The sequence below is a fragment of the Rhinatrema bivittatum genome, chromosome 19 (assembly GCF_901001135.1).
Source record: "Rhinatrema bivittatum chromosome 19, aRhiBiv1.1, whole genome shotgun sequence".
Taxonomy (NCBI): Eukaryota; Metazoa; Chordata; class Amphibia; order Gymnophiona; family Rhinatrematidae; genus Rhinatrema; species Rhinatrema bivittatum.
This window is the reverse complement of record NC_042633.1, coordinates 20,566,878-20,587,211: the sequence shown is the minus strand read 5'-3', so window position 1 is coordinate 20,587,211 and position 20,334 is coordinate 20,566,878. Positions and strand designations below refer to the sequence as shown.

Below are 20,334 nucleotides of genomic sequence, written 5' to 3'. Positions count from 1 at the left end.
TTCTGTATTTGTACAATTGTAAACAGAATTTTAAAAATCTCCATTAGACAAACTCCAAAGGGCCAACATAAAAACCCAGCAACATAATTAGAAGAATACAGAAGCACTCGCACTTTTTTTTTTTTCCTCAAGCATATCTGGAATATTTCTTTAAAAATATTTCTTTTTTTTTTTACTTTTCAAAAGTACCAGAGCGTCAAGGCTAAGTTTCTGGGCTGGCAAGGACATTATACCACTATTCAACAGTGTTAGTCACAGAAAGAAAGTATCTTACACAAAGTTAGGAAAAGAGAACATTTCAGCCAGTGGGTCCACCTTAAAAACAGAACTTTAAAAACCCCTCCAACTCTTACCTCCCATTCAGTGCAAAAGCCAGCTTTTAATGCATGAGAGATGAGAAAGCACCAGGAAGAAGGCCGGCCAATCGTGTGCCTGCGATCAGCAGCCCTTCTCCCCCCCCCCCCCCCCCCCCCCCTTAACTCCTTCCTCTTATCCCCAAACTAGTGTCGCCTCAGGCTGGAGGGCTTGGGGCATCTCCGGAATGGGACAGTTTTTCATGAGGAAAGTGAAATTGTATACGTAATATATTTAACTCACGCACACCGAAGCCCACGGTCCTTTCCGCTCCGACCGTTCGAACAGACCCGACCCCCCCCCCCCCCCCCCCCACCAGAGTAAGGAAAGCTCCGTGCGAATAAAATAAGTGAAAGCCAGGCCCTGAATAGCTAAACACATCCCTTCCTCCCCAAGGCCTGCTCTGTTTTGTATACCCTGCTTTTTCTTTATTGCTTCATAATATGGAAAAAAACCAAACCATTAGTATGGGAGAGAAAAATATAGTTTTCTTTTTTTTTTTATAGACACTAAACTTTGGCCGCATATAAAACAAAACTCTGTTCCCATCCCCCAGGAATCAAAAGTCACTTTGCAGCCGCCTGGCTCTTCCCAGTGGTTTGTCGTCTGTCCATTCTGCGGTCTAGAGGCTGCAAAACCAGATTGGGTAGGAGCATGAGAGAGCAGGCCAGAGCTCGGGCATCGCAGCGCATGGCCATCCCCCCCCAGTAGGAGTGGGGGAGATCACGGCCGGCTGCGGGTTTGCTGTCGTAGGCGCAGGTTGGCCACGCGGTGCTCTGGGCAGCCAGTCCCTGGTGGGTCTCCGTGGGCTGTGAACCCCGCCAACCAAGGGCGGTGGCCGGGAAGAGAAAGGAGACTCAAAGCAGGTGATGCCTTCACCTTGGACAACGAGCATGCTTCCCAGGCCTTACCGGTCTGACGTCCTGGTTACGAAGGGTGGGCACGCGTGTGTATCGGAAACCCATGTGGGATGTCAGCGTGGCGCCTTCGAAAAGTGCCCCCGGGCTCTTAAATGGCATGTGCCCTCTCTGAACAGCGGAGTGGACCTCAGCCATGCTGGGGGCAGTATGGGCTGGCAGGGAAGAGCATCCCCTCACACCAGGCTCGGACACGGGGGGTCAGTGGCCTTTTACCACCTTTTCTTATGGCACATGACATAGCTTGAAGGGAAGGGCGCCTGTTTTCATCATCACAGAAATGGGAATGCCCCCCCCCCCCACCCTGGATGTGTAGAATTCACCTGCCAAACCTGTAACCACCCAATTTCGAATGTCACTGGGGCAACCAGAGTCTTGGATTTCTTGCTACGGGCAGCAATGCCGACCCAACCATGGGACTATCCAGGCGGAGAGGAAGTGACTGTTCTCCAGGGCCTGTTACCCCTGAGGTGTGTGGATTATGCCTCCAATAACACATCTGGCAGGCACCAGCTGCTTGGACCCCTCCCTTCAAATGAGATGGTAATTTGTTCTTTTGATAAATACCCCTGGCATGGAGAAGTGAATCCCAATGCAGCGGGAGCTTCTGTCTGCATTCTCCCCCCCCCCCCCCCCCCCCCCCCCCTCATGTGGTCCTGTCGCTAGCCCATGCTTTATTCTCGGTGGCCTCCAGCACTTTGGTGGCACTCGTGGTAGGAATGTGGACTTGTATGGCAGCTTACAGAACTGCTATTAATCAAGTTGACTTAGGGAATAGCCACTGCTATTAATTGCATCAGTAGCAGGGGATCTTCTTAGTGTTTGGGTACTTGCCAGGTTCTTGTGGCCTGGTTTGGCCTCTGTTGGAAACAGGACGCTGGGCTTGATGGACCCTTGGTCTGACCTAGCATGGCAATTTCTCATGTTCAAGAACAGGTTCTAGCTCCATATGTCACAGGACGGGCTGATCCAGTCCAGGTTTCTTGGGACTGGATCAGCTGGGGTAGAACCGGGACCAGCATCGTTCTGGCACGAGGGCATGGAATCAGCTGCTAGCTCTTGGCCGTGCCAACCCTCCATCCCTCCCTTCTCCCCTACCCCCTGTGATTAGTCTGGCTCAGGGTCCAAGGCCAGGTCTTGTACAGTTAAAGCACCTCGATCCAGTTCATGCCCCATGGGCTGGAGATGGGGGTCATTTCTACACCTGTTCCTGCTAGCTGCAGGGATGGGGGAGAAGGGGACCCTAAACAGGTTTGTCACAAGTGCAGGTCTTCCTTTCCCAGACAGGGCTTGGTGCCACCACCGCCCTCCCACGTGGGCACTTTCCCCGGCAAGCGGGTGACGCATGGCCGTAGGTTAACGGCTGTTCTCCAGCTCTGGAGGGTAGCGGTGGGATCCCCACCCACCGTGTTAAAGCCAGGCTTGGTGGGGAGGGCAGCGGGAGCCGAAGGGCTGGAGCAATTTGGAACTCTTCCGATTGTTTCACGAAAGTTTGGCGTTTTTGTGTTTGGAGCGGTCCCACGCTCTCCCCCACTTCCCCCTCCCCACCCCGATGATGACCAGAACCAAAACATCAGGCGTGTTTGGATGAGGATTGTAAACCAGTACACTTCCCTCGCTGAATTCAGGGAGGCAGTCCAATACATAACTCAACTGGGGAGAGGGGTGGTCCCACCCTCGGGACCACCTCTGAATACGGACCACTCGAGTCCCATCTGCTTGCCTCACGACTCTCGGGGTGCATCTCCCCAGGCTGCTGCTTCTCCGTTTTTCAGCCAACAGGGTCTCAGGACGTGGAGGGGAGAGGATCAGAGGGGGGGGGGGGGGGGGAAGGTGGCCATGCAGACGGGTTCACCGAGTACGTCAGACCACCACCCGCCGGGTTCAGAGTCCTTGTAAGCATGCCAGCGAGGCGGTGGGTATCAACGTGCACCCCGTATACCCCCGCCACCCACATTCCTGGGAAAGAGAAGCGTCTATGGGGCACAAGGAATGGGTGGTGAGAGAGCCGACGTGCTGTGAAGGAGGATAAAGGGGATGCTGGTGTCAGTACAGGCCTTGATTAGAGAAAAAATCTCTCCCTCCCCCCCCCCCCCCCCCCCAATCTCTTTCCAGTTGCACCCCCTTCCTTCACTTTTCATACCCATTCCTCTGTCCCCCAAGTTCTCAAAGCCGAGAGACTGGTGAAGTCTTCAGCAGTGTGGTGGCGAGGGGGAGGGGGAGGGGAGGGGGGGGTGCGTGTGTACGTGTCCTCTCCCAAAGTCACTGGGGGCGGCAACCCCCCCCACTCCCCTCTCACAAGGCGCCGTGCTGCGTCTCGTACTTGGAGAGGATGGAACGGTAGCGCGTGAGCTCCTGGCGGATGTGTGCCACCTCCTGCCGCAGCACCGCGTTCTCCTTCTCGAGGAAGGCCGCCCGCACGCTGATCTGGTTCTCCTTCAGCCGCCGGGCATCCCTCGACCTCTTGGCCGCCTCGTTGTTTTTGCATCGCCGGTTCCAGTACTTTTCATCCTGTGGGATGGAGGGAGAGAAAAATAGCGATGAAGGGGTCAGTTCTGAGCGGTGCCAGCGGCGGAAACTCTCTGATTGGTGATAACAAAAACTGGACCCCATCCTGGTAAACTCACTCTTCTCTGCATGTCTGTCTCTTGTATGTGTGTGTGTCTCATAAGAACATAAGATGTGTCATTTTGAGTCAGACCCCCCCTGTACCTTTTCTTTCACCTCTCCATTAAGCTTTGCTGGCTGTCAATCAGTCTTCCTTCAACTATTTTTAATGCATGGAATACATTTTATCTGGGCTTCCAAGATGGAATTTTTAAACAAAAGTCCACATTTCATGCAAACTTGAAATCTTTGCAACCACTTCTTTTATGTTTTTTACTAACTAATTTCTTCATTCTGTCAATCTTCCTTTTTAAAGCTATATGCTATTACAGTTGTTTTACTTAAATGGCCTCCCTTCAGTGATTATGTCAAATTAGATTGCATTATGATCACTATTGCTTAGCAGTCCTACCACAGTGTAACCCCTTGCACCAGGTCAGGCATTCCACTGAGGACTAGATCTAAAATAGCTGCCCCTCTCTTTCAGGTCGATACAGTAAAAATCGCAGTGCACAGGCCACTCTCCTGTGCGCACGATTCAGTAAATTAATTTATTTAAATTAGGGCCCGCGGTAAAAAGAGGCACTAGGGACAGCCGACGCTCAATTTTGCCGGCGTCTGTTCTCAAACCCACTGACAGCCATCAGTTCGGAAACCGGACGCTGGCAAAATTGAGTGTCCAGTTTTCGAGCCACGGGCCCATTTTAATTTTTTTTTTTTAATTTTTAACTATTTGTAATTTTTGGGACCGCCAACTTAATATCACCATGATATTAAGTCGGAGGGTGCACAGAAAAGCAGTTTTTGCTGCTTTTCTGTGCACTTTCCCGGTGCCGAGAGAAATTAACGCCTACCTTTGGGTAGGCGCTAATTTCTGAAAGTAAAATGTGCAGCTTGGCTGCACATTTTACTTACTGAATCGCGTGGGAATAACTAATAGGGCCATCAACGTGCATTTGCATGTTTCGGGCGCTATTAGCTTCGGGGGGGGGAAAGGGGGGGGACGCGCTATTACCCCTTACTGAATAAGAGGTAAAGCTAGCGCGTAGAAAACGCGCGTCCAAATGTGGGTTAACAGTGCGCTCTGCCGGAGCACGCTGTACTGTATCGGTCCATTTGCTATTAGGACCAGTTGCTCCATGAAGCAGTCAAGAAGTTTAACATCTCTAGCATGTCCCTGTGCTACATTGCCCAATCAACAAGTGGGTAATTGATATCTCCCATTATTACTGTTTCCAAATGTAATTTCAGTTAGCATTTCACAGTCTGTTTCTTCATCTTGCCCAGGTGGAGGGTAGTATACCCCCACTGCTATCCTCTTACCCATCACCCATGGAGTTTCTATCCATAAGGATTCCCCGGTGCATTTTGCTGCCCGCAGGACTTTTATCCCGCTTGACTGGCCTCCTTTGCAGAGTGACTCCCCTCCACCGATTTGATCTGCCTTGCCACACTGGTATCACGGTGTCCCACCGGGTATTCTCCTTCTGCAATATCTCTGACATGCCTATCACTCTGTATAGCTCCACCTTCCTTTGCCTCTCTGCATCTCTGCGGCTGTCTCTCCATCAGATTCAAGAAACTTTCTTGGCCTCAAAGTTTATCCGTGTCCCTAATCAAAAGGTGCATTCTGCATTAATGCATGAAAATGCTCGTGAATAGGACTGAAAGTGATTACTTTGGTATATAAAAGAGTCCAAAGAAAGAAAGAAAGAAAGAAAGAAAAATGAATGTAGTGATAAATAACAGTCATCGAAAATGACAAAGTGCAGAAAGCCTAATAAGTAGTTTCTAGGTTCTGCTGCTGGTCCGCATTGTCCCTGCTCAGATCCCGGTTCTTGCCCGGTGGCAGGACCCCACAGATTCTGCGGCTCTGGCTGCTGTTTCTCCTCTTTCCTCCAGGATCAGATGCAGTTTTTCCTGCTCCTTCCTGGGTGGGAAGTCCTGGATTTTCTCTCTCTTTTCTCAGTGCATGAGGAAATACACTTCTGCTTCTCTTTCCCCAGGGCTGCACTGCAGGCAGAGTTGGGCTTCTGGGGGTTTCCTGCTCATTTTCTATCTGCACCGTTCTCATTCTTATTCTGTGTTGGGTAAGGGTCTGTCCGTGTCCTGCATGTGTGAGCAAGGGGAGGGAAGCTGCTAGTGTGGAGTTTCTGTGCAGGGATCTGTCACAGTCCGGCTGGTTCTGCTTCCAAGTAGGAGGTGTATTGGGGTTCTAGGGCCTAGCGCTGCCTTTTCCTAGGTAGGGTTGGTGCTGGGTGAGTGCTGGAAGTTAGTGCTGTTATGGTGGGGCAGGTTTGTGCTGCAGAAGCTGAGAGTGTTTTTTTGTACGGTTTTCTGTTGTGTCAGAGAGATTGTGTCCCTATTACTGAAATGACCCCAGAATGTGAATATTCTTTTTTTTTTGTAGGGTGAGTAATAAGGGAAACAATCTCGTTGTGCTCTACACCCATTAATAGGGGAGTTCCTGTGGACATGGAGGGTCTGTTACAAAACTGGAGGTGCAAGGTTCCTACTGGGCTTCATCTTATTCTGTATAGACCCCCGACTTCCCTCTCCTATAAAAGTCTTGGTTAAATGATGCTACTGAATAATATGAATAGTGGTTTTAGTGGGGGGGTTGTATTTGTTCTGCGTAAGGTTCTTAAAAGCTTTTTCTTGTTGCATCTTTATTTCCAGATGCACTTGCTGTGATGTCAAGATCTGTGTGGGCTGGGATGTGCTCTACTACTTAATTATTAAGGTCAAATTTGAATGTTTTGGAGACTCTCTGTCTTTTTCTGAAGACTCGCCAGATTTTGTCTTTTCCAGGTCTAGTAATTGCTGCAGGTCTCTGTCATGGGGTTGAGGGATCTTTCCAGTAGGGTGGGGAGATCATTGATGGAAATAATGGAAGGGGGAGGCGGCCCTCAGGCTACAGCCTGATGCTGTCTGTCTGTCTGTGCAGCTGAGGGATGAATACCTGGATTTAAGGATATGGTAGGTCCCCTCCCCCCCCCCCCCCCCCCAGTTTCAGCTTGCAGTAAATTCAGGTTGGGGCCAGGGTGTCAGATACAATCAAAGGCTTCTGGAAAGTCAATTAAGCATGCAATTGTTCTCCAGCACGGGCGTGTTTCCTTTTCTTTACATTCTTATTAATCAGTGACTGTAAAGCACAGACCTTCCTCTCTGTCTCTTTGCTACGCCTCTCTCTCTCCAGCTCTCTGCATCTCCCTCTTGCTCTGTGTCTGCCTCTCAGATTCAAATTCAGGACATCATCTTGGCCTGAGGAGCTGGACACGGGTTGCCACCCTGAGACGCCCCAAGTGATGTAAAAAGAAAAGACGAAGCAGATCCTAAGAGGCGAGCACCTGACTCCCTCACCTTCTGGTTATCCGGCACATGGATCTTCCGCGCCTTTTTCATGATAGGCTGTGGCTTCAGCTCCTCCTCCGTGAACCGGTGCTTCCTGGGGTCGAAGGTCTCGTGGCCCGGGATGCTGGACAAGGCCAGGTCCGCCGGGTCGGGGTCAAACGTCATCATCACCTCCATGGCCTGGGGGTCGACAGGGCTGCTGGAGTCCCGGGAAACCGGCGTCACCGGACCTTGGGGGAGGGAGAGAACCAGCAAAATGCAGAGTGGGTCGGTATTGCCATTTCTCCCACAATGTGCCAATAGGGCTGGGGAGGGGTTATTTTATTTCTAAATATGACTTCCTTCCTTAAAAAATAAAATAAAATAAAATACACTGAGATATTATCTCTGGGACTGCAAAAGTAACAGTGCAGAAAGAGTCAGACCGAGGGGAAGAGGGGTCACTGCATCAAGAAATGTATTCCCCCGCCAAGGACTTTGGAAACAGACCAAGCCGTCGGCTGATAAGCAGGCACTAGGGCGAAGACGGGGAAGGCAAGGCATGCCAGCGCGAGGGGGAGGGAAGTGCTAGGCTAGGGCTAAGAGCGCCTGTGGGGAGGACAGAGACTGGAACATGTGGCAGCAAAGCTGGCGGGGGGCCCAGCGCATTCCTGAGCGAGGCAGGGACGGCACGTGCAGTCAGCAGAGCGCTCCCGGGCGCCGCACGCGGACAGCCACACGCGCGCTCCCAGGCACATGCGCACAGCCATGCACGCGGACACATAGGTGCCAAAAGATACATGCACACATAGGCGGACACGCTCACAGACACACACTTTCAGCCCCAGCCACGTAAAAATGACACATGCTCTCACACACATAAACATGCACAAAAAGACACAGACACACGCATGCGCGTACCTATAGCACACACGCACACTTTCAGCCATGCACGCAGACATATACGCAAAATGACACATGCTCACAGATACACACAGGCAGACACACTCACAGACACACACTTTCAGCCAGATACACGTAAAATGACACATGCTCTCACACAGATACATACACAAAAAGACTCACACAGCCAAGCACACAGACACATACAGACACACGCATGCTCATACCTATAGCCACACACACATACACTTTCAGCCATGCACGCAGACATATACACAAGACACATGCTCAGATACACGCAGCCATGCACGCAAACAGGCAGACACACTGACAGACACACACAGACATATACACGCAAAGACATACACTGAGACATACACGCACATTTTCAGCCGCACACGCAGACACATACACGCAAAAAGCCGAACTCAAAGACACACACTCACACAGCCACGCACGCAGACCGCCACACAGACAGACACATGCTCACACTTATAGCCACAAACACATACAGGCAGACACACTCACAGACACTCACTTTCAGCCACGCATGCAGACACATACATGCAAAATGACACATGCTCAAAGATACATGCACACACACAAGCTCACACTTATAGTCAGACATGCAGGCACACTTAGCCACACGTGCGCACACACACTTCTAGACACATATGCAGGCTCACACTTCCAAGTGTGCACAGACACACTCCTGCAGTACAAATACACGCATATATACATGCACCCTAACCATCCTTAGCATACACAGCAGCTGTATATCTCTAGGTGTAAATAAAGAAAGCTCTTCAGCAGCCATCAGTGATGTCTGTAATGGCATCAGGTGAGGGAGGAGCACCCAGAGCCTGTAGACTCTCATCCCACCCCTCAGCCCCTGGAGCCTGAGCTGACTGCCTCTAATGCCTGTCAACCTCCAGCTTCCCCTGTCATTCTTCCCCAAGCCCTCTGAGCTGACAGCCTGTCACCCTCTCTACTCCATCCCCCGAGCTGGGAGCCTCGCAGTCCTCCCAGCCTATCATCTCCCCCACACAGGCCCCTGTGCTGAGAGTCTCATGTCTGCATCCCCTCTCATCAGGTTGGGTAGGGAGCCCATTTGCAGAGCAGCAGCAGCTGATTGGGGGTGGGGGGGGGGGGGCTGTGACTAGGCACCTGAAATTGGATGGAGCTGAGAGAGGGAGGGCACGTTCAGAGTGGGGGGGGGGGGGGAGAATCAGCTGAATGGGTCTAATTGCTGTGAGGTCCCAAATTCTGTGGGGGAGGAGGGAGTGCCAGCTCCTGGGTAACGCTGTGCACACAGACACACCTACCAGAGCGCTCTGCCATGCACCATGCCAGGACAACCACTGGGATCCCTCCAGGACAAGGACGCCCCCCCCCCCCCCCCCCCTCCGGGAAAGAAGAGACCTCCTGCCCCATCACCACAACTGCACTGCAAGCCTTGGGGAGGGGAGGGGCAGGGTGACGTGTCCGAAACTGCTGGTGCGGTTTGGAAATCCCGGGATCCACCTGCCTGGCCAGCCCAGGGAAGGCAGCACGTGGGCCTGAGCGTGCAGACAGCCGCTTCCCTCCCACAGCAATCCAGTTCGGCCCGGGAGGGGCCTCCAGCTCTGATGTAACCGGCGCTTACGCTGGCTCGCTCGCGCAGCGAGACGTTGACTCACAGAGCACCAATTTACCTGGGCTAAGCTCCCTCCACCCCCCTTTAATACAAGAGAGATAACCCTGAGCCTAATAACTGACAACTCTTCTGGTCTTATTTATAGGTCTCCCATGTGTTTGTACAAGGGCCTCACCCTGGGGGAAGTGTTGTCCTTTCATCGAATGGAGAGCATCTATTGTTGTGGACGGTGCAAGTCTCCTCCCCAGTCTTTCTAGGCCTCAGCTCTAATCCCCGGCTCTGTCAGTGACTCTCTCTGTGACGCTGGGGGAGTCTCTTTATCTCCCGGTGCCTCAGCTCTAATCCCCGGCTCTGTCAGTGACTCTCTCTGTGACGCTGGGGGAGTCACTTTATCTCCCTGTGCCTCAGCTCTAATCCCCGGCTCTGTCCCTCAGTCTCTGTGTGTGACCCTGGGGGAAGTCACTTTATCTCCCTGTGCCTCAGCTCTAATCCCAGGCTCTGTCAGTGACTCTCTCTGTGACGCTGGGGGAGTCACTTTATCTCCCTGTGCCTCAGCTCTAATCCCCGGCTCTGTCCCTGAGTCTCTGTGTGTGACCCTGGGGGAGTCACTTTATCTCCCTGTGCCTCAGCTCTAATCCCAGGCTCTGTCACTGACTCTCTGTGTGTGACCCTGGGGGGAGTCACTTTATCTCCCTGTGCCTCAGCTCTAATCCCAGGCTCTGTCACTGACTCTCTGTGTGTGACCCTGGGGGAGTCACTTTATCTCCCTGTGCCTCAGCTCTAATCCCCGGCTCTGTCACTGACTCTCTGTGTGTGACCCTGGGGGGAGTCACTTTATCTCCCTGTGCCTCAGCTCTAATCCCCGGCTCTGTCACTGACTCTCTGTGTGTGACCCTGGGGGGAGTCACTTTATCTCCCTGTGCCTCAGCTCTAATCCCCGGCTCTGTCAGTGACTCTCTCTGTGACGCTGGGGGAGTCTCTTTATCTCCCGGTGCCTCAGCTCTAATCCCCGGCTCTGTCAGTGACTCTCTCTGTGACGCTGGGGGAGTCACTTTATCTCCCTGTGCCTCAGCTCTAATCCCCGGCTCTGTCCCTGAGTCTCTGTGTGTGACCCTGGGGGAAGTCACTTTATCTCCCTGTGCCTCAGCTCTAATCCCAGGCTCTGTCAGTGACTCTCTCTGTGACCCTGGGGGAGTCACTTTATCTCCCTGTGCCTCAGCTCTAATCCCAGGCTCTGTCACTGACTCTCTGTGTGTGAACCTGGGGGGGGGGGAGTCACTTTATCTCCCTGTGCCTCAGCTGTAATCCCAGGCTCTGTCACTGACTCTGTGTATGAGACCCTGGGGGAGTCACTTTATCTCCCTGTGCCTCAGCTCTAATCCCTGGCTCTGTCACTCACTCTCTGTGTGTGAACCTGGGGGGGGGGAGTCACTTTATCTCCCTGTGCCTCAGCTGTAATCCCAGGCTCTGTCACTGACTCTCTGTGTATGAGACCCTGGGAGGAGTCACTTTATCTCCCTGTGCCTCAGCTCTAATCCCAGGCTCTGTCACTGACTCTCTGTGTGTGACCCTGGGGGGAGTCACTTTATCTCCCTGTGCCTCAGCTCTAATCCCCGGCTCTGTCACTGACTCTGTGTATGAGACCCTGGGGGAGTCACTTTATCTCCCTGTGCCTCAGCTCTAATCCCTGGCTCTGTCACTGACTCTGTGTATGAGACCCTGGGGGAGTCACTTTATCTCCCTGTGCCTCAGCTCTAATCCCCGGCTCTGTCACTGACTCTGTGTGTGTGACCCTGGGGGGAGTCACTTTATCTCCCTGTGCCTCAGCTCTAATCCCCGGCTCTGTCCCTGAGTCTCTGTGTGTGACCCTGGGATGGAGTCACTGTGCCTCACTCTAGTCCCTGGCTCTGTCACTGACTCTCTGTGTGTGACCCTGGGGGGAGTCACTTTATCTCCTTGTGCCTCAGCTCTAATCCCCGGCTCTGCAGTGACTCTCTCTGTGACCCTGGGGGAGTCACTTTATCTCCCTGTATCTCAGCTCTAATCCCCAGCTCTGTCACTGACTCTTTGTGTGACCCTGGGGGGAGTCACTTTATCTCCCTGTACCTCAGCTCTAATCCCCGGCTCTGTCGCTGAGTCTCTGTGTGTGTGACCCTGGGGGGAGTCACTTTATCTCCCTGTGCCTCAGCTCTAATCCCCGGCTCTGTCACTGAGTCTCTGTGTGTGAGACCCTGGGGGAGTCACTTTATCTCCCTGTGCCTCAGCTCTAATCCCCGGCTCTGTCACTGACTCTCTGTGTGTGACCCTGGGGGGGAGTCTCTATTTCTCTTTCTTTCTGAGCTCTAATCCCTGGCTCTGTGTGAATGATCCCTGATGGAGTTGCTCTCTGTTCTCATCTCCAGCTCATCTTCTCCCTGTGGCCCTGCTCTGGTCACCTGTAAGTGGGCTAATATCAATAATTTACGTTTAGCTCCCATCCACCCCCTCCACTTGTAGGCACCGGAGTTACAGGAGGAGTGTTCAGATCCAAGGGAGGGCTAGGGTGAGGCCGAATCATGGAGCCCTTCCCACCCCCGTGCCAGGGACCCTTTATCAGCGTAGGGTGACCAAGCCGTCTTCTATACAGAGGAGGGAGAAGCACAGCAGAGAAAGGGAGCCTTTCCTCAGGGTTACTCAAAAAGTGGCTTTCCCCTTCACTGTCCATGGCCCGATCCTGCCGTGCCACCGGGGGTGGGCAGGCACGGGGGGAAGGGGAGATGGAGGAATGAGGGAGGGGGGAGAAAGAAAGAAGCAGGAGGCCTTCTTAGAGACTCTAACCCACCCCCGTCCCCCCAGGGACCCTTCCTCCTGCTGAGGGCAGGAGGGGGCAACGGGCTAAGTCCTTTTACCATCTGCTGATCCCCCGCCCTCCGACAGCGCCGACACGTGCAGGGAAATGACAGCCCAGGCGGCACCAGCACGTGGACAGCCGCACAATCCCCGGGTGGGGGAAGGCCGGCCCTCCCGTTCCAGGCCTGGACGGGGACCGGGGGGGGGGGGGTCCAGGCGTTCGCGCCCCGTCCATCAGAGGGGGGAGCCTGCCCGCTTGCTGCTGCACCCCAGCGGAGGGGGAATGCTGATTCAGAGTCGGCATGGGCCTGCTGGGGTTCAGGAAAAGCTTGCAATGTGCTACTCCCCTCCCCATCAGAGGGACAAGGGTTGAAGGGGGAACATTTGCACGTGGGGTGAGGGCCTGGCTGGGGTCTGGAGGAATTAACGCCCCATTCTTCATGGCAATAAGAGGGGCGAAGGCAGGGGTCCGAGAGCAGTCTGCACCAGGTGTGCCAGGTTTGCAGCTGACATCAAGGCCAGATATGTACAGGGTGGCATCACTGGGGGGGGCACGAGCAGTCAGGAACAACGTGCTTGCAATGGGGCAAACCTTACCCTACCCAGAAAGAAACCCAAGGAATACCAGCGAATATTAAGGTGAGAGAAAAGAGCTCAAAGCATGCTGGGGTGTATTCAAAGAGCAATCACACTGATGACTACCCCACCAGTGCCACCCCGCACTAACACTGCCTGATGACTACCCCACCTGTGCCACCCCGCACTAACACTGCCTGATGACTCCCCCTACAGTACCACCCTGCACTAACACTGCCTGATGACTCCCCCACCAGTGCCACCCCGCACTAACACTGCCTGATGACTCCCCCTACAGTACCACCCTGCACTAACACTGCCTGATGACTCCCCCACCAGTGCCACCCCGCACTGACACTGCCTGATGACTCCCCCACCAGTGCCACCCTGCATTAACACAGCCTGATGACTCCCCCTACAGTACCACCCCGCACTAACACTGCCTGATGACTACCCCACCAGTGCCACATTGCACTAACACTGCCTGATGACTCCCACTACAGTACCACCCTGCATTAACACTGCCTGATGACTACCCCACCAGTGCCACATTGCACTAACACTGCCTGATGACTCCCACTACAGTACCACCCCGCACTAACACTGCCTGATGACTGCCCCACCAGTGCCACATTGCACTAACACTGCCTGATGACTCCCACTACAGTACCACCCTGCATTAACACTGCCTGATGACTACCCCACCAGTGCCACATTGCACTAACACTGCCTGATGACTCCCACTACAGTACCACCCCGCACTAACACTGCCTGATGACTACCCCACCAGTGCCACATTGCACTAACACTGCCTGATGACTCCCACTACAGTACCACCCTGCACTAACACTGCCTGATGACTGCCCCACCAGTGCCACATTGCACTAACACTGCCTGATGACTACCCCACCAGTACCACCCTGCACTAACACTGCCTGATGACTCCCACTACAGTACCACCCCGCACTAACACTGCCTGATGACTCCCACTACAGTACCACCCCGCACTAACACTGCCTGATGACTCCCACTACAGTACCACCCTGCACTAACACTGCCTGATGACTGCCCCACCAGTGCCACCCCACACTATCACAGCCTGATGACTACCCCACCAGTGCCACCCCACACTATCACAGCCTGATGACTACCCCACCAGTGCCACATTGCACTAACACTGCCTGATGACTACCCCACCAGTGCCACCCCACACTATCACAGCCTGATGACTACCCCACCAGTGCCACCCCACACTATCACAGCCTGATGACTACCCCACCAGTGCCACCCCGCACTATCACTGCCTGATGACTCCCACTACAGTACCACCCTGCACTAACACTGCCTGACTGCCCCACCAGTGCCACCCCACACTATCACAGCCTGATGACTGCCCCACCAGTGCCACCCTGCACTAACACTGCCTGATGACTGCCCCACCAGTGCCACCCCACACTATCACAGCCTGATGACTACCCCACCAGTGCCACCCCACACTATCACAGCCTGATGACTACCCCACCAGTGCCACATTGCACTAACACTGCCTGATGACTACCCCACCAGTGCCACCCCACACTATCACAGCCTGATGACTACCCCACCAGTGCCACCCCACACTATCACAGCCTGATGACTGCCCCACCAGTGCCACCCCACACTATCACAGCCTGATGACTACCCCACCAGTGCCACCCCACACTATCACAGCCTGATGACTACCCCACCAGTGCCACATTGCACTAACACTGCCTGATGACTACCCCACCAGTGCCACCCCGCACTATCACTGCCTGATGACTCCCACTACAGTACCACCCTGCACTAACACTGCCTGACTGCCCCACCAGTGCCACCCCACACTATCACAGCCTGATGACTGCCCCACCAGTGCCACCCCACACTATCACAGCCTGATGACTGCCCCACCAGTGCCACATTGCACTAACACTGCCTGATGACTGCCCCTGCAGGGCACCCTCCATTTTGCTCTGAATTCCTGTGCTCTGCCCCTCTGCTTTAGGCCTCATATGGCCTCTATCCCCCTCACATGACCCACAACGGTTTTCTGGCTGGGTTGCCTCTCTACTTCTGGGGCGAGGTTTTAGTTCCAATCGTTCTTGGTGTTACCAAGAGCAGATTGGGAAGCTTATTATCCATTTCAAATCTGCGTGTGCTGGTCGGAGGCTTGTGAAAACTCACAGTATTGGGATTCTCACAGCAAAGTCTGAAAGCTGGAGCCCGGGACTCTCTCTTCAGATCCTGGTCCTACTGCAGGGCCCTGCTGTGTCTCTTGCCTCTGAGCTATGATAATTTCGTCAGCCGGACTTTTCGCATTGGTGAGAAGTTACACAGAGAGTCAGTGACAGAGCCGGGGATTAGAGCTGAGGCACAGGGAGATAAGGTGACCCCCTCTTAGGGTCACACACAGAGAGTCAGTGACAGAGCCGGGGATTAGAGCTGAAGCACAGGGAGATAAAGTGACTCCCACAGGGTCACACACAGAGAGTCAGTGACAGAGCCGGGGATTAGAGCTGAGGCACAGGGAGATAAAGTGACTTCCCCAGGGTCACACACAGAGAGTCAGTGACAGAGTGGGGGATTAGAGCTGAGGCACAGGGAGATAAAGTGACTCCCCAGGGTCACACACAGAGAGTCAGTGACAGAGCTGGGGATTAGAGCTCAGACACAGGGAGATAAAGTAACTCCCCCCAGGATCACACACAGAGAGTCAGTGACAGAGCCGGGGATTACAGCTGAGCCCCTGGTGCACGGCCTGAATGAGGCATTACCTGCTTTGCTGCCGCCAAGCTCTGCCTCAGCTCCTGTCAGCCCCTGCACCGGTGAAGGGCAGGCTGAGATGGAAGATGCGCATGAAGCCGGCCGGCTCAGCTCTGCTGCCGACTGGTTGGACGGGGGCGGCGTGAGGTTGGCGGACGAGAAGGGCTGGTGGTGGGGCGGGCTCGGGGGCAAGCCGTTCTCCAGCAGGAACTCATCCAGGTCCACGTATTCAATCTCGTTGAAGGGCAACGTGCGCTCCCAGAGCAGCGAGCCCAGGAAGGCGCACTGCAAGGGCCGCAGGCCTCCTGCCTCCTCCTCCGCTTTGCGATCCTTTGTGACACCTGAGGAGAGGGGGTAGGGGGTGGGTAAGAGAGAGAGAGAGCGGAGTGAGGGTGCAGGAATGTAAGAACCACCAAGACTTGAATACACTGCGAACAGGAGTGGGAAAGCCAGGACTGGATCAGGCCCTCCAGGTTCACCTGGGGTTACCGGAATCCCTACGGCTGCATTCCCTCCCCGAGAAGGTTAGGCAAACAGCCCTGGCAACTTGCTCGCCGCGCTGTAATATTTTTGGTGAAAACTCCTTCCTGGCATTCGCCTCCACCTCCCAGGCCCAGTCGTGCACCGCCCGAATTATGTAAGTCAGGCACACGGTGGCAGGGCACGCCACACGTGGCTGAGCCACCTCGCCTCCCCCCTGCAGAAGCAACAACTCACCGCCCACGAAACCCCGAGACACTCTGAGTCCTGGGGATTTTCCCAAAGAGACACAGAGGGGTGGCCGGCCGGACTGCCTGGTAGCTGATGCTATGGCACTCGGATCTTGGGGAGAGCTTCCCCCACTCCGCCTCTGGCCCATCACTAGGCTTCACCTATGCTCCCAAAGGCCTCCTCACTCCATTGATATTAAAAAGAAAATGTTTAAAATCCTTCCTCCGTAACGTTGGTAAGTCTGAGAATTCTCCCTGCCCTCACCTTTATTTCATTTCAAATTCAGTCTATTTGGAATGCTTTGTCAGGTACCAACATATAAATCGCGGGGGGGGGGGGGGGGGGGGGGGTTGGAGGGAGGGATGCTATTCTGTTGATCTTCATCATGGACCCTCACTCTCATCCCTGACTGTACAGCTTTCATGGTGATACATGTGATTACAGCACAGACAGCTGAAGAGCAGATCATGCAGGTGTCACACTGATACATGTAAAGCATGAATACAGCACGGACAGCTGAAGAGCAGATCTTCCTCAGAGCCCCATGCAGGCATCACATGAATACAGCACGGACAGCTGAAGAGCAGATCATCAGAGCCCCATGCAGGCGTCACACTGATACATGTAAAGCATGAATACAGCACGGACAGCTGAAGAGCAGATCTTCATCACAGCCCCATGCAGATGTCACACTGATACACGTAAATCATGAATACAGCACGGACAGCTGAAGAGCAGATCTTCATCAGAGCCCCATGCAGGCGTCACACTGATACACGTAAAGCATGAATACAGCACGGATAGCTGAAGAGCAGATCTTTATCATAGCACCATGCAGGTGTCACACTGATACACGTAAAGCATGAATACAGCACAGACAGCAGAAGAGCAGATCTTTATCAGAGCTCCATGCAGGCGTCACACTGAAACACATACAGCATGAATACAGCACAGACAGCTGAAGAGCAGATCTTCATCAGAGCCCCATGCAGGCGTCACACTGATATACCTAAAACATGAATACAGCATGGACAGCTGAATAGCGAACCCAGGGACGGAAAGTCTTAAAAACACAAGATGTGGCCAGAATAAAAGCCGCACATCTATTATCCCCCTCCCCTTTAAAAGAACATAGAAATACTGAGGTCCATTTTCAGCCGCAGTCCAGCTTACTAGCTGGATAAACTTATCTGATTAACTTTGTCGGGATAGTCAATGGCTCTCTGGCGCTATTTTAAAGTTAGCTGTGCTGAAGTTAGTTGGCTACGTTAGCCGGACAATGCCGAAAGTCCACATTAATTTGGTTGACAACCAGCTCTGCCCTGAAACCTCCCCTAGCAAGCCGAATAATGTGTGGCAGGATTTTCCAAGCTCGCCATCTGTGCACGAACTTAGCCAGACAAATGGTGCTGAATACGCGCCTCTGAATCCATCTGCAGGTCTAGCAAAAGAGATTGCCGCCTGCGGCGCTGAATGAAGGGGAGGAGGAGGAGAAGAAAGGAGAATTAAGAAGAAGACTCACAGAGGACATTGCAAGGCCGGGACACAGTAGAGCGGAGGGTCTGAACAATGGGGAAAAGTGACAGGCTACAGCAATGCCCCCCAGCACCTGTGGCAACTCTGCAATATTTAATTAATGCCTGGGGCAGCCATGCCAACATCTGCCAGCATTCCTGGATCCTTGTGCCAGGCCTGATGGAGGCCCCTGGTGCTAGTCACAAACCTGGCACTAGGAGAGCAGCTGTGGCCAGGTAAAGCCGTAGGATTTTGGGCTAATCCTCACAGCCATGGTCCTCTCTCTCCCCCATAACAGAGTCAGACAGACACCCGGGCATGCCCTTGGAAAGCCAGTGGCTAAGGCTGAGAGAGAGAGACAGACAAACCACTGGGAAGAGACAGCCCCCTTTCCTGGACTGAGAGAAACCCAGATCAGAAGCAGAAGATACACAGAGGGAAAACAGGCCGAACTCCTGGCAAGAGGCAGGCCACATGGAAGAGACACACAGAGAGACAGGACACTTCCGAGGAGGCATACCGAGACAGACTATTGGGAGGAGAAAAGGCCAGGCAGATCAGTGGAAAGCAGTCAGCAAGACAGTCACAAAGATGGGGAGAGACAGACAGAGAGATTCCAGTGCATGGAGGGAGAGGAGGCTAGAATAAAAGGACAGGACAGAAACAGAGACATGCATATGAAAAGGAACGAGAGATTACAGGAACACAGAACAAGGGAGCAAGCAAAGAGGGCCATGCTTAGACAGACTGGCAGGATACTGGGACAGACATGCCAGCAGCCACGGAGGCACTAACAAACGGAGGCAGCTCGATCCTTGACAGTCCCTCCTGTGTCACCCTCTCCTGCCAGGCCCCTATGTCTCCCTCCTGTTCCAGCTTCCCATAACAGCCCCCGGTGTCGCCCTCCTGTGCCAGCCCCATGTCACTCCTGTGCCACCTTCCCATACCAGCAACCAGTGTCAGCTTCCTCTCCCATTCCAAACCAGCATCCCATGTCACCCTCATGTGGCACTCTGTCACCCTCTCATCTCAGCCCCCCTGTGTCAACATGTGCCACCCTCCCATACCACCACTCCATGTCTCCCTTCTATGCCCTCTCATGCCAGCCCCATGTGTCACCCTCCTATACCACCTTCCCATACCAGCCCCCATGTCACCCTCTCCTTTCAGCCCCATTACTTTCCTCTGCCACTCTCCCATGCCAGCCCTTGTCAACGTCCTGTGTGTGTGCCCCTTCCTGTTCCCCACTCATGCCAGCCCTCCTTGTCACCCTCCCATGCCACTCGCCCGCATACTCACCCGCAGCCAGCTCCTTGGCTCTGCGCTCCTGGCCCTTCAGGGCCCCCCCCTGCAGCAGGCTCTTCAGATTCACCAGCCCCGGCCCCTGGGGCCGCTCTCCCCCGGCCCCTCCGCTCAGCTGGCCCCCCGGCCTGGCCATCTCGGGACCCCCCACCTCCCAAGAAGAACGTATCTCCCTCCCCCCTAACGTGCCAAATGCCAGGCAGGATCCGGATACGGCGGGCTACCGGTGGTCCGCACGGCACTGGCCAACTCCGGGGCTCGCCATGGTGCTGCCGCACACTGGTCCAGGGGCCGCGGATGCTGCTGCGGGCTGCGGCCTGGGCCAATCAGCGGCCGGCCCCGCCCCCTCATCTGCATGCTCCTGGGCTGGGCGGCTGGAGCTGCCCCGTGTGGCGAAGTCATGCGGCAGGGCCATGGCAGGGGGCGGGGCCTGACCTAGATTCCGCCAATAGGGAGCGGGCCGGGAGGGGCTCGGCCCGCCGGCGGCCAATGGAGCGGCGAGAAGGAGGGGGAGGGCGCGGCCCGGGGGAGGGCTGGCAGCACATGGCCCGGCATGTGTCACCTGGCAAGAGCTGTTTGGGGACAGACTAAACGAGAGAGAGGGAGAGACTGATCAGCAAAGAGGGAGAGAGATCAGCAGAGAGAGGCAGAGACTGATCAGCAAAGAGGGAGAGAGATCAGCAGAGAGAGGCAGAGACTGATCAGCAAAGAGGGCGAGAGATCAGCAGAGAGAGGGAGAGACTGATCAACAAAGAGGGAGAGCGATCAGCAGAGAGAGTGAGAGGGAGAGACTGATCAGCAAAGAGGGCGAGAGATCAGGAGAGAGACTGATCAGCAGAAAGGCAGAGAGATTAACAGAGAGAGAGAAGG

At 54.2% G+C, this 20,334-nt stretch overlaps 1 protein-coding gene across 1 annotated transcript; it reads right to left on the bottom strand.

The window, feature by feature from the left end:
* Window positions 1-87: 87 nt before the first annotated feature.
* DBP (D-box binding PAR bZIP transcription factor) lies at window positions 88-19,859 on the bottom strand. The gene is made up of 4 exons (XM_029584698.1): window positions 19,462-19,859; window positions 15,948-16,277; window positions 7,242-7,462; window positions 88-3,782 (listed from the first exon to the last, which is right to left on the bottom strand). The coding sequence occupies exons 1-4, from the start codon at window positions 19,598-19,600 to the stop codon at window positions 3,567-3,569; spliced, it is 906 nt and encodes a 301-aa protein (XP_029440558.1). The 5' UTR covers window positions 19,601-19,859; the 3' UTR covers window positions 88-3,566.
* Window positions 19,860-20,334: the final 475 nt, after the last annotated feature.

Bases quoted from the DNA above. Each gene is read 5' to 3' on its own strand.
- DBP (XM_029584698.1), bottom strand. From the start codon at position 19,600: ATGGCCAGGCCGGGGGGCCAGCTGAGCGGAGGGGCCGGGGGAGAGCGG. The intron at 7,463-15,947 runs GTAATGCCTCAT...CCCTCCCCCAAG, and splicing joins GCTTGGCGGCAGCAAAGCAG to GTCCGGTGACGCCGGTTTCC. The intron at 3,783-7,241 runs GTGAGGGAGTCA...TCCATCCCACAG, and splicing joins ATGTGCCGGATAACCAGAAG to GATGAAAAGTACTGGAACCG.